This window comes from Typha angustifolia, chromosome 14, assembly GCF_048772165.1.
Source record: "Typha angustifolia cultivar Huaian chromosome 14, ASM4877216v1, whole genome shotgun sequence".
In the NCBI taxonomy this organism is placed as follows: Eukaryota; Viridiplantae; Streptophyta; class Magnoliopsida; order Poales; family Typhaceae; genus Typha; species Typha angustifolia.
Window position 1 is genome coordinate 3,362,245 of NC_133252.1, and position 14,474 is coordinate 3,376,718.

Below are 14,474 nucleotides of genomic sequence, written 5' to 3' on the forward strand. Positions count from 1 at the left end.
GAGGTGGTGAATATGAGTCACCATTTGCACAAATATGTGCAGAAAATGGAATTATTCATCAAACAACGGCTCCTTACGCTCCACAGCAAAATGGTATTGCTGAACGTAAGAATAGAACTCTGAAAGAGATGATGAATGCCATGTTAATAAGTTCTGGTTTATCCTAGAATTTGTGGGGGGAAGCTTTGCTTTCTGCAAATCACATTCTCAACCAGTTACCCCATAAGAAATTGTATAAAACATCTTATGAATTATGGAAAGGTCGAGAACCTAGCTATAAATTCTTAAGAGTGTGGGGGTGCCTAGCAAAGGTTGCAATTCCAGTTCCTAAAAGAACAAAAATTGGACCTAAAACTATTGATTGTATATTCTTTGGTTATGCTCATAACAGTAGTGCATATCGATTCCTGGTTTACAAATCAGATAATTCTGAGGTACATGAGAATACAATTATTGAGTCTAGGAATGCATCATTCTTTGAGAATATATTTCCATATAAATTTACATCTGAAATAAGTTCTCTCAAAAGAATTTATGAAAATAAGCAGGACCAAGAGTCCATGCAAGAAGGAAATGATAATGAACCTAGACGAAGTAAGAGGGCAAGGACTTCTACGTCTTTTGGTCCAGATTTTCTAACATATTTGTTAGAAAAAGAACCTCAGAGTTATAAGGAAGCAATGTCTACTCCTGAAGCTCCTTTATGGAAAGAAGCCATTGATAGTGAAATTGAATCCATTTTGCAAAATCATACTTGGGAATTGGTGGATCTTCCACCAGGGTATAAACCTTTGGGTTACAAATGGATATTCAAAAGAAAGATGAAAGCAGATGGTTTAATTGACAAATACAAGGCGAGACTTGTAGTCAAAGGATATAGACAGACAGAGGGAATAGATTACTTTGATACATATTCACCTGTAACAAGAATATCGTCTATCCGATTAATAATTGCTCTTGCGGCATTATATAATCTAGAAATACATTAGATGGATGTGAAAACTGCATTCTTGAATGGTGAATTAAATGAAGAAATCTATATGGAACAACCCGAAGGGTTTGTGGCTCTAGGACAAGAGAGAAAAGTGTGCAAATTAGTTAAGTCTCTTTATGGGCTTAAACAAGCACCTAAACAATGGCATGAAAAATTTGATTTAGTTATGATGTCAAATGGTTTTCACATTAATGAATGTGATAAATGTGTTTATGTGAAATGCATTTCAGATAATTATGTCATTGTATGTCTATATGTGGATGACATGATAATAACTGGTAGCAATATTAATATCATTAAAGCTACCAAAGAACATGTTGACTAACAAGTTCGATATGAAAGATATGGGAGTTGCAGATGTGATTCTTGGTATAAAGATCACTAAGGCAACCGAAGGGTATGTTATATCTCAATCACATTATATTGAGAAAATACTCGACAAATTTGATAAAGATAGTAGCAATATAGCCAGAACACCTATAGATGTGAATCTTCATCTCACAAAGAATACAGGTGTATGTATATCTCAGTTAGAATATTCTCGGATAATAGGCAGTTTGATGTACGTCATGAATTGCACTCGTCCGGATATTGCGTACTCCGTGAGTAAACTGAGTAGATATACAAGTAATCAAGGCAGTGATCACTGGAAGGCGATAGTTAGGGTACTCAGATATTTGAGATACACCACTAACTATGGATTGCACTATTCAAAATATCCAGCAGTACTTGAAGGGTACAGTGATGCAAACTGGATATCTGATACAAAAGATACCAAATCCATGAGCGGATATGTCTTTACACTTGGAGGTGCATCTATTTCATGGAAATCTTCTAAACAAACATGTATAGCTAGATCTACTATAGAATCTGAATTCATAGCATTAGATAAGGCTGGAGAAGAAGCAGAATGGCTTCGAAATTTTTTAGAAGATATTCCTATGTGGCCAAAACCTGTGTCCGCAATTTGCATACATTGCGATAGTCAATCAGCTATAGGAAGGGCACAGAGTCAAATGTATAACGGTAAGTCACGAAATATACGTCGTAGGCATAATACAGTGCGACAATTGATCTCAAATGGTATAATATCCATTGATTATGTAAAATCAAAGGATAACATCGTGGATCCATTAACTAAAGGTTTAACAAGAGATCAAGTATATTGTTCATCGAGGAGAATGGGTTTGAAGCCTACCACCTAGAGTAACGACACAACGGCAACCCAACCTAGTTGATTGGAGATCCCAAGATCTAGGTTCAAAGGGACAACCGAGTTGTGGGGGCGTTTTCTGAAATCACTAAGGAATTAAATTTCCTACACCTTTCCTATGATGACATAGTGATAAACCTGTATTAAGTGTTAAGGTAAGCAATGCTTTTAATGACTCTTATAATTTGGAAATCCAAGTGGAGTATGACAGGATACTCTTAATAAGAGGTCACCTATGTGAATGTAAAGTGGGCCGCTTCTATGAGATGACTAGGCTAAATCTCTAGAGCACTCAAAGAATTACCAGGCGCGTCCAGGGCCGAAATGGACACAACATATAGAACCGACTGTGTTGAAAAGAGCCGTGTGAGTATTATTGTCTTCGTTTATACAAAAGCTGAACAGTTCAAGACATCATGTTCGCTGGTTAGCGAATAATTCCGATAATACTTCACTATGGAAGGTTCAAAGCCAAAAGCTACCTTTTCTGATGCGGTAACTTTTCGTTGTACTCTCAATCAAGTCTGCATTTCATATGCATTTTCAGCCAATTTATTCATGTGGGGGATTGTTAGTAATTTTATGTTTTTGACATGAATTTTTATTAACTTTGAGCTAAGTTTTATGTGGGGCCCACACATTATTAATGATGGTTTAATGGTGGAATTAATTTAGCTCAAAGTGTACTTTATTGTCAAATATTCACTTAGTCAAATCCATGAAGAGAAGTGAATAAAAATTGGCTCTAAAGTGGGTATCATGGCAATGGAAAATAAAGAAAATGAAGTTTAGTACCATATTGGATATTTGAGAAATGTTAATATGGTATATAAGTAACAAACTTCTTATGGGCTTTAGGCCCCAAAAGGGGTACCTATTTTGTGGGTAAAGGTTACTATGCAACTTAACTCACACACGCGCGCCGCCCGGTTCGGTTCGCACGCACGGGTCAACTCCAATTTTAATTTTTTGGTTCGGGGTCGAAGTGGTGTGTCCCTTCGATAAACAGTTAATCAATTTAGTTAGTTGGTTGAACTCGACCCAAATGGTGCATCCCTTCACAATGTAACTATAAATTAGTTTCTGACCCGAATTGGTGCATCCATTCGGTGACATTTTGCATCTTTTCGTCAAGCCTGTTTACCTCTATAAATAGGCTGTCGGTCTGCATAATTTATATACAACATTAGAGAAGAAAACTTGGTTCATTCCTTCTAGAGTCGAGTCTGCATCCGAAAGAGAGTACAGCACAGTTCAGGTTCAATCAAGGCATTAGAAAGCTGCTTCCTTTCCAGTGCAAGACAGTCGTTGTATCCTGGGAGACCGACGTCCACTGTTCCAGAAGCAATCGGTGGAGGGCGAATTGGTCTTAAGGAGATAGTTTCCAACACTAGACTCGACTATTCAGAATTCTATATTCTGTAATCTGTAAGTTATTTATATTATTTTGATCGAATTTATTGTGACTCTTTGGAATCAGATTGTTACCGCCAACAACCTTCACATTTGGACTTAGTGATTTTATTCTAGCTAATCAGGTGCAAACCCTTATTAGAGTCTCCTTTTTCCCAAAAGAACTTGCGAGAGATTTTAGTAATATGATCGACAAACCGCCAATGGTGTCCAAGTGGACGCCAGAAGGTGAACAGGTATAGAATTGAAGACTGAGTTAATGAGAACAATTCTCCCCTCCTGAGTCAGGCTAACTCTTTTCCACCCAGAAAGTTTTGATTCAACTTGTGCAAGAAAATTTTCATGATCTTTAATTGTAAGACGTTTAGGCAAAAATTTTGAGCCCAGATACTTAAAAGGAAAGGCACCAGCTTGGATGTTCAAGATATGGGAAAAAGAAAGCTTATCTAAGTCATCAATCCTATCTTGGAAGAAGATCTCAAATTTCATTTTGTTGATTCGAAGGTTAGGAAATTTTTCGTAAGTATCAAAAATAGTCATAAACAATCTCTAAGAGCTCATACAAGCTTTAATGATCACTAGAAGGTCATTAGCATACATCATATGACTAATTTTAATGTCAGCATTAAGCTATAGGGGAACAAGTTCACCCATAGCAGTCGCATCATACATTAAGCAAGTGAAAATCTTAAAGACAATTATAAAAAGATAAGGTGAGAGAGGGGCATCCGACAGTCGGATGCCCCTCTCCCCTTTAAACCATCTGGATGGGTAACCATTAAATCAAGACAGTGAAAGAAGCATAGGAAATATAGGCTTTTATCCATTCTACATATTTATAAGGAAAATTCATTCTATTTAAAGCTATGGTAATAGTTTCTCAGTTTAACTAGTCATAAGCTTTCTCCAAATCAACTTTAATCATAATATATTTCTCTTTACAAATAGAGGAATTAATAAAATTTGCAATCTCATGACCACTCGCAATATTATCCTGAATATGCCTCGTTGCGATAAACACGGTCTGCTCAGAACTGATAATATCCGAGAGCAAAGGCTTGATCCTAGTTGCTAATAACTTAGCAAGTATCCTATCATTGACATTACACAGAGAGATACGCCTAAAATCTACAACCATAACTAGGTTCCCCACTTTCGGAATAAAAGCAAGAAAAGTTCGACCCTAAGAAGAAGGAAGTAAAGCAATATTTTGAAATGAATAAGCGAGTTAACCAAATCAGCACCCACATCATTCCAAATTTTTTTATAAAAATCCGAGTGAAAACCATAAGGACCAGGGGATTTCCTAGTCGACATAGATCTTAAGGCCTTTCTCACCTCAATCATGGAAAAAGGTCTAAGCAGTTCATCGTAGCATGAGTTATTTTAATAAGGGAGCTCTAATTAGTGATCCCAAGTCGTTTGCACTCGAGCCTCCTTACTTTAGAGCTCAGTGTAAAAATTAATGAAAGCATACGTAACATCATCGGAAGCAGTGACAACAGAACCATTAGCATCACAGATCTTAGATTTAAAAAAAATTTGCCGTCTCACCCTAGTAGAAATATGAAAGAACCTGGTATTCTCATTATCATCAAGTGTCCGTTAAATCTAAGCTTTACTTCTCCATTTCAAATTAATTTGGCTAAGCTGAGCAACAAATTTTTTATTCAACATAGATAGTCGAGTACTATCATCAATGGAAAGCGGCATACTACTTTCATACCTCTCTAGGTCAGTAATGGTTCTATTAACCTTGTCAAGCCAAACCTCAAGATGGCCTAAACAAGTTTTATCCCATCTTAAAAGTTTATCTTGGACAAGACCTAGCTTATTACTAAAAGAGATAAGAGGAGAGGCAAAAGAGGAGGCCTACCGGTTCCATAATTATGAGATTAAATCATTCACTTCCGGGTATTCAAACCAAAACAATTCAAATCTAAAAGGGAGTTTTCTAATTTGATTAAAGGATCCAATAGTTAGTATAATGGGAGCATGATCCGACACTATACGAGGTATGTGCTCAATTGTAAGGCACGTGAACAAGTCTATAAGAGCACAATTAATAAAATCCATATCAAGTCGGACCAAAACTCTAGCTCTCCTATGTCTATTGTTACACCAAGTATACGGAAGCCCCAAGAAGACGATATTGATAAGGCCAAAATGACAAGTAAAATCACGAAAGCTTAAAATCGAGGAAGAAAGCGAAAAAGGTTGACCTCCCATTTTAGCCTCAGGGTTTAGGATGCAATTAAAATCACCAAATAAAATCCACGGAGGTCTTTCAAAGACAAAACCCAGTTCATGCCAAAGCCAGTTCCTATTTAAGGCTTAAGTACTAGCATAAACCGCAGCGACAAGGCACAGTTTCTTACCTTACTTCGAGACTACCGCACGTAGAATTTGAGCCTCACAGTAGATCAGAGAAACCTTCAAAGACGAGGATAACCAACACAACATAATTCCACCCGCAACACCCGCTCTTGGCATAAAGATGTCGGAGTGGCCTTGTCTCCCTTAGCAGCAAGTTCGTTAACTCTAGCGGAGACTTTCTCCCCAAACAAATCATCAAGTTTAGCGGGCACCTTGAAGACAACAATAACTTCTCCAACCGCCTGATTAAGGCCAGGGGGATCCAAAGGAATGTCGATGGGAGGAGAGGGGGGATGTTTTGAAATCGCCACAGATGGACCACTCTTTTTTTTTTTTTTAGCTTACTGTCATTTTAGTAAAATCAGCGAAGTCCTGTACAAGGTTACTTATGCTTAAAATAGTTTTATTTTATTTTATTTTCTCATTATGTGGAAAAAAATTCAGATACAATTTGCTAACGTCAAATCTAGTTAAATAGATAAACGCTTAATTTTTTTTTTTCTTTTTATTTTGGGTTCTTTCCAAATGTACATTCTTTTAAACTCTAGAATTTGGATAGTGTTATTCCTTAAAAAAAATTATATTTACATACATACACTGGCCAGATGCCCACCCTATTTTTCTTTTTTCTTTTTATAGATATATAAAATTGAAATTTTAAAAGAAACAAAATATTGTTATCTTTTGTAATAAATACTTTATTAACGAAAGAAATTCAAGATACCTTGTCTTGTACCATTAAATGATCTATAGATGTCATAATAGTCTTAGGGATATTTATGCCAAAGACAAAGTTTTAAGGTGTGTGTGTGTGTGTATATATATATATATATACAAAATACAAATACAACAATGAGGTAGTTTAAAGGGGTGTATAACTAAAATTCTTTTCTTTTTCTTTTCTTGTAACCTCTGAACGTCATTGGAGTAATATTTCCGTGTGTTCAAACTTCAATCTAACCGCATTCTCTGACCACATCTGCATGAGTCCTTTGATCACTCATCATCACCACTTTCTAAATACGCGGTCTTGGAAAAAATTAAAAACAGAGCACTCTTTCTATCGAAGCAACGCGATTTGAAAAGTCTTAACGCGAATTTAAATACTAATAGTTATCCATTCCCTTGCTGTCTGTTTGGACGTCTCACGTTCGTATATAAATAAGGAGGGAAGTAGAGCACTTCGCGAAACTCCCAAGTGTGCATGTTGAAAGAATTTTGAAAGAGAAGAATAGGAGCATAGCAGCTCAAAAGTTCCATCCATCTTTCCCCTTTCTTTTCTCATAGCAACAGGTACTACTGGCTCTAAGAAGTCACTTCTCCTCCTCCTCCTCTGCTTCTTTTGGTTGGATTTTGTGTCAATGTAGATGAAGGCATGAGAGGTAATTCATTTAGATGATGAATTCCAAGTAGATCGTTTGTTTGTTTGTTTGTTTGTTTGTTTGTTTAGAAATTTAAATCGTAAAGGTGCAGGCAGGGAGATTACCCCTTCTAGTTTGTGAAGTTGATAGGTTTCTGGAGAATGGATACAATGTGGACAAGTGAGCAAAAACATTGTCAGCATTACAAGAAAAACAAAGCAATCTTAGCAATAGTGTAGGGGTAGTTCTACCAATCATTGTCCTTTATTTTAGTTCTGCCTAAAGACTCAATTGCCTTGTCCTTCTGATCTTTAATGTCAACATCCGCAAAATTGAATTTCAATGATCAAGAGTGATTGAGTAATTTCAAACTATTTCAATTGCGAAGGGAAGGATAAAGTGGAAACTCCACCTACTCCGACTAAAAAAATTATATTTTTTTATTATCGTGCCTCTATCGTAGGTATACAATAAATATATTTCGAAGCTCAAAATGAGTCTCTATTTTTAATGTTATAAAATTGGTAGCTACGAAAATAATTTATTAGACTATTAAATACTTATTATTTATATTATTAAATATTAATTTCTACTTATTTTGTGTAATGTAATTTTGATAATTTTATTAATAACATGTAATGCTTTTTTTTGATATTTATTACATATAATGTAATTTCAATGCGTTTAATTAAACAAATAGTAATTTAGAATTACTTCTGAAATTAAGATTTCGATGAGAGTTTTCTAACCATATATTTTTAATTAAAATATAATAACATTAAAAAAATCTATTAAATAATTTAAAATACAATTTTTTTAAAAAAAATTATATTAAACTCCAGTGCATTAGAGTGCACTGGACTTTTGCTTATATTTGGAGCCTTTGGGCTCCCTCTATATTATGAGCCTTTGGACTCCAAATATAAAACCGTCCATTGGAGATGCTGATATCTAGTTCTTTGCTTGTGATTCAGATTGTCATACCTCATCTTTGATTCCAAGTTAGAGCAAATCTATTGGGAGAATCTCAAGGAGCATCGAATCGAAATCTAGAATCACAAAGTATTCTCCATTTTAACAAAGATGGTTCCAACTCAGAATGACGATCACAGAGCTGAAATGCAAGAAGATTTAGAGATGCAGATAGTAAATATTACATCTGAGAGGATCACAAATGAGACTCCCATGTACACCGCGGCCGTCGAAAGCGAACAATCTCATGCATCTTGCCTTCGAAAAATCAGCCTGCGAGCGTCTTCTTTCAAGAAATGGATCAAGAATCCCTTAAACTTGGCTAACTTCATAGTTCTAGTCTTGGTGCTCATCAGCATGGTAATTTACCTCCTCGTCGCGCTCGGAGTTCTCAACGGCGTGCTAACGACCAGCACGCGAAGAGATGAATGGAACGAGGTCAACAACCAGATCATGAATGTAGTCTTCACCCTCACCTGCTTCTACTACCAGCCAATGTTGTTATACCACTTCATACAACTACTCAGATGGAGGCCAAGTGATAGAATTGAGCTAAGGCGAACATACTGCAAGGATACTGCACCTAAGCCTAATGAGAGGCTTCATATCATGGTGGTGCACATCCTCATTCACATCACATTCTTCCTCCAATACTTCTGCTGTGCACTCTACTGGGCTTACACAAGATCAAATAGACCCAATTGGGCTCTGTATCTCGCCTACGGTGTCGCAACCGTCTCACCGGTGATCGCAATTGTGTACTACATTTACAGCCCAATTGGCAAGAAGTGTGATCAAACTGAGGTCAGGACGCAAAATGGTAGGATAGCAGAGACCAGTGCTGCAGAGTGGCAAGGAGGACTATTCGATTGCTTTGAGGACTCAACTGTTTGTTGCCTGTCCTCCTCCTGCTTATTTTGCCTCCATGGATGGAACTTGGAAAGACTTGGTCTCGGTAACAAGTATGTTCACATCTCCACCTTCTTGCTTATGTGCTTTTCGCCATTTGTGATCTTCTACATCAGTGCGCTCCACGTTAGCGATACGTTAAAGACGATCATCGCAGTGTTTGGGGTCATAGTTGGATTGTTTGGATTGCTATATGGAGGATATTGGAGGATTGAGATGAGGAAAAGATTCAACCTTCCGTCGAACACCTACTTCTGCGGTAGCGCATCGGTAACGGATTGCGCGCAATGGTTCTTTTGCCCTACTTGTTCACTAGCTCAGGAGGTGCGGACTGGAAATTTTTATGATGTTGAGGAAGACCGTCTTGTTAGGAAGGTGTTCATGGATGAGCAGAGAGGCTCAAAACCTCGGGAAAGTGGCGAGGAGAAGGTGTTTACGCCGAGCTTCGAGTCTATGTATAGCTTCTCTTGCCCTTCTAAGATTGATGATGGAGAGATGGATGGTAGCCAGTGTGAGATGCCAATTTCTGTTCAGAGGTTATCTACATATGGGAGAGATCCTTCTATGCTGCCACCTCTTGCACCAATATTTCATGTGGAAGAAAGCAAGTGATCAAAGTATAGTGACATATACATACGTACGACTTGCATTTAGAGAATAACAAAAGATGAGCTGGATTGATGAAGTTGGTGAAGTGGAGATTTTATTAAACATTGTTGGATTTACTGTGCTTTTCATTTCTTTTTTGTAATAAAAGTTTGATATAATAATCTCAATAATATGATTATGTACTTTCTTTTTAAAAAGCTTGCTATATCTATGAGCAATGTCAATAGTTATGTTCTAATTCACATTAAATGTGTTTTCTTTAATAGACATGACTTATATAGAATTTTACATTATGTAATCTATAAGTTCATTTAATTTTCTTTCTTTTATTGATAGGATGTTATTATGGTTGTGTGAATCAGATTATTATTGCCAACAAACCCTTTTAAGATAAGGACTATAATGAGCTCAAATCATCCATATGTAGTGCTTCTATGAAAAATCCACCAATAATCTACTCTTATATGTCCATGAATGTAATTGAACTTATAGCCTCCATCATGAATTAGTAAGAGTAGGGGTGGCAAATATTGACCCGACCAAATAATTCGACTCGATAACCTAACTCGTAATCGTGTTTGAATTTAGTTTAATTTTGTTTGGGTTGTAAAGGAGTTAACCCATTTAACCCAATTAATAATTTGATCATGTTCGGGTTTATACCAATGACCCATTTTAACTCATATGACATGTTTAAGTATACGAATCGGGTCGAGTCAGATCAATTCGCCAACTAGTAACCTATTAATATATAAATAAATTAAACTTCTCACTAACCTATATTATCTCACTCTCAGTATCTCGCCTCGCAGCCTCCACCAAATCACAATCCTCTCTCCACCCTCGTCCTCTCCCTTACACTATCTCTCACTTTCCATAACTGGCAATCGCCATTCCTAATGCTACCTCTCACTCTCCTCTCCGATGGTTCATCAAAAGCAACCTCCTCTTCAACGACGTCCCCACCCTTCGCTCCTCCCTCCACTACCTTTCACCCTCCAACCACCTCTCTGATCACACCAATCGAGTCCTTCCTCTCCTCGTCTTTCTTAGTAGATCCAAAGATTTAGAGGATGCTAGAGAAACATCCTCCTCTCTAGCATCATCCCCGCCCTCCTCTCTCTGCTACCTTTCACTCTCCTCTAACCATCTTTTTGTCTCTAGCTGCATAGACCGCCTTTGTGACATCGTCTTCCTCAATAGATCCGAAGCTCGCTGCTACAACAGCCAACTTCTGGAGCCTCGCGACTGCTTAGCCAACTTCAACGATGCCTCCACCGTTGAAAGTCGAGCCAATTGAATTTTTTTTACTAAATATTGTTGTAATATTATAAATCAACTAGATTAGTGTAATTGTATGATATATTCTTTTGTTAGTTTGGTTAGGAACTTATGGATAAATTCTAAAAGTTTTGTTGTATCAAGTTTATAGTAATATTGTAAATAGGTGAATCGTGTTGTGTTAATCGGTTAATCGTGTCGTGTGTGTCGTATAAACGGGTTAAATGGGTCGTATAAAAAATAAAACGCGTTTATTAAATGGGGCCATCTTAGGTTAAATAGATCGTATAAAAATATAATTTCTTTATTAAATGAATTAAAAGAGTCATGTCATGTTACCCATTTAATAAACGCGTTTGAAAATTTTGACTTACGTTTGTGTTTGTACTATTTTGACCCAACTTGAATCCAAGTAATTCAACCAAATTGCCACTCGCAAATAAGACATATCTCTGAGCTATGATTGTGATCTTTTATATTGTATTTGATTGATAAGAAGTGAAAAGAAGAAAATGATAACCATCTCTAGCTGAAATCACTTGGAATGAGTAGTCATAGATTATCAGTGTTTGTTAAAAAAAAAATAGAAATATTTGGTAAAAGCAAATAATTGTAATAATTAGTGATGAAATATGGCATATAAAAAGCTGGAGCTTAAACTGTAGTAAAAATAAATAAAATAAATAAATAAATAAAAAGCTCACTTGGGTTCTCAACTTTCCTCGTTCAAACACCTGCGTGGATATCAAGAAAGTTGTCACCATGCGGGGGAGGTGTATCGGGATAACATTTTACTAGCTCAAAAAGATTACCCATTCTCTCGAGGTTAACAAAAAAGAGGGTCCTTATCTATAGGGGATAACATTTTATCAAGGATGTGAAAAAATGCTCTAATGGCAGAAGCTTGGGTCTTGAAGGAGGGATTGATGAAAGCAAAGGAGCAAAAATTGAAAAGATGGGTAGTTGAAGTGGACTCCCAGATTTTGAAACAGTGCTCGGAAAGTGGCTCACCACATTGAAATATCAGAAACATTATTAACGATTGTAAATATCTGTTAAATGAATTTTATAATATACATCTAAACCATATCTATAGGGAGGCAAATCAAGCTGCTAATTGGTTGGTTGGCCAAATTATGTAAGAATAAGTTTACCTTCTTTTTGTAGGACGGATCAGAAGGGATAGTCTTGGATTCCTTACTCGAGATATGTTAGGATGTAATTTTGTTAGCCTCTTTCGGCTGTTTTCTATTAAAGGTTTTATTTCGTACTTTCAATCAACCAAATCAAACCAAACCAATCCCTCTTATGGTAACTAATGGTCTCTGCTCAATCATTAAGAAGCAAACTCTAAGTATATGTTTTTTAGGTAAGCTCAGCCCGGCCTGGCCCAATAATTTGTTTTGGGCCTTTTCCTGAACCTTAATAAACTTTCCATCCAAAATAATTGCGAAGTACCAAAAAATAAAATAAAATTAAAATTAAAATTATTAAAGGGAATTTTGTCATTCTCCTTCTATTAAATTTACTCACTCTGTCTTGTTCTTCAAATATAAAACAAAGTGCACACCTCTTCTATTTTTTACTATCTAAGATTATGAGTCTTATCTTAGTTAATATCTAACTATTATAATTTATCTCTTTTAAATATATGATCACGGAAGAAAAAAAAAATTTAATCATTCTGAAATATGGGTAGAAGATTTATATTTACTAAAACAATGAGATTATTAATCCTATAGGAGTATTACGGTGATTTATACTTTCTCAATTAGTCTGGATAGAAAAGTAAACAGTTTCACTAATAGTCATTCAACTCTACAGCGATTTGGGCCGAGTTGGGTTGAAGCTGGGTTTTATTTTGGGGACCTGAGACTCAACCATCAGGTTAAGGAAACCTGAAACCCAAAGTCGATCGAAAATTAATGTGCTTCTAAGGTTTAAAGTTAAAAAAAAATGATCGTCATGATTCATGCATGAGAGTCGTCAGTGTATCTTGAAAAAATATTTGAAAGACAACAATTAATGGAGGATGGAAGGTAAAAAAAAAAAAGAGGAAGGTAAAAATAAAATATAGGGAAATATCAAACTCGTGTTGCCCAATCCAGTTACCAGCTCAACAGAGCGGTGATTTTAAGCAGGTCTCGATGACATTTATTTTAGAGTAATTATTCGACAATATATATGATTTAAAGTTTAAATTAATCAATTTATTATATTGGTAAAAATTTGATGAGCGTCTGACTCATGAATAATTAAAAAAAAAAAATACTGCAACATCCTATTAGGATGTCCGGCATAGCTACCCAACCACATCAGGGTTTATCTTGCAAAATATGCAGGAATATCTAGTGAAGACGGTCAGGATTTGAGTTGGCGTTCTCCAAACTTGGATGCCTTGATTCTTTGCTGTACACTGACACACAACAAATGGGGTGACTGAGATGCCTTTCCCACCTCCGCAGCCACTAATCTTCGAGCCCTCTAGATCAGGGAACAACAGTGATCACCATCTTATATGGGAGGGGTAGAGTGACTGGGTTAAAGTCACTGTTGGTGTTGTGACTTGTGAGGAGATATGCGTTGCTTCAGTCCAAGTGTCACCGTGAAAGAAACTGGTGATAATTTTTATTAACCCTTGAAGAGAAATTCCAAGGTAAGTTTGTATATGTAGCGCATATGGATTTCTCCTCTGTTTTCTCCTTCTTCTTCTTCTTCTTCTTCTTCTTCTTCTTCTTTTCTCATTTTGCTGGAGAGTGTTAATGACAGGGAAGAACTTATCAGATGCAAATTTTAGAAACATGACATCTATTTCTCTGGCATTATATGAATGTTTGACATATAGAATGAATTCGTGATGTCAAGATAAGTTGGCGAAAACAATTCCTATCTTTCATGCATTCACACGTCGTATGTTTTATGATTTGTGTTTATGACTTCAATACTGCTTTGACTCTCTCAATACTGCAACAATTTGATTCAGTATCTAACAATGAAGAATGGAATAAGTGTTCTAGATTTAAGTTTCTGGATTTGAGTTACTTGGTAGCTGGCAATAAATGGGAGCTTCTTTTTATTATTGCTAACAAATAAGAATGTGGTGCAGCTCTCACTCTATCATTGACATCACCTGGCATTTTTTGACAGTACGAAGCTTAAATCATAGTTGGAAATTAAAGTCCATGAAAAGATTTAGCACATTCTTTAGACAAACCATCACCCTAGCAATTCTCATCAATTCCTTGGAAGCATTTCCCAGCCAAGAGAATCTCTTGCCCTGGAATCATGGTTCAGTAAAAGAAAAAGGAGGCTAGTAACATTCACGTATATAATACTATAGGTTCAT

The 14,474-nt window shown here is 36.3% G+C and overlaps 1 protein-coding gene across 1 annotated transcript; it reads left to right on the plus strand.

Annotated features, from left to right (window-relative positions):
• Positions 1 to 7,180: 7,180 nt before the first annotated feature.
• LOC140776285 (uncharacterized) lies at positions 7,181 to 10,065 on the plus strand. The gene is made up of 2 exons (XM_073119944.1): positions 7,181 to 7,289; positions 8,332 to 10,065. Exon 2 carries the CDS (start codon positions 8,441 to 8,443, stop codon positions 9,848 to 9,850), a length of 1,410 nt encoding a protein of 469 aa, XP_072976045.1. The 5' UTR covers positions 7,181 to 7,289; positions 8,332 to 8,440; the 3' UTR covers positions 9,851 to 10,065.
• Positions 10,066 to 14,474: the final 4,409 nt, after the last annotated feature.

Coding starts and splice junctions, on each gene's coding strand:
- LOC140776285 (XM_073119944.1), top strand. CDS start 8,441: ATGGTTCCAACTCAGAATGACGATCACAGAGCTGAAATGCAAGAAGAT.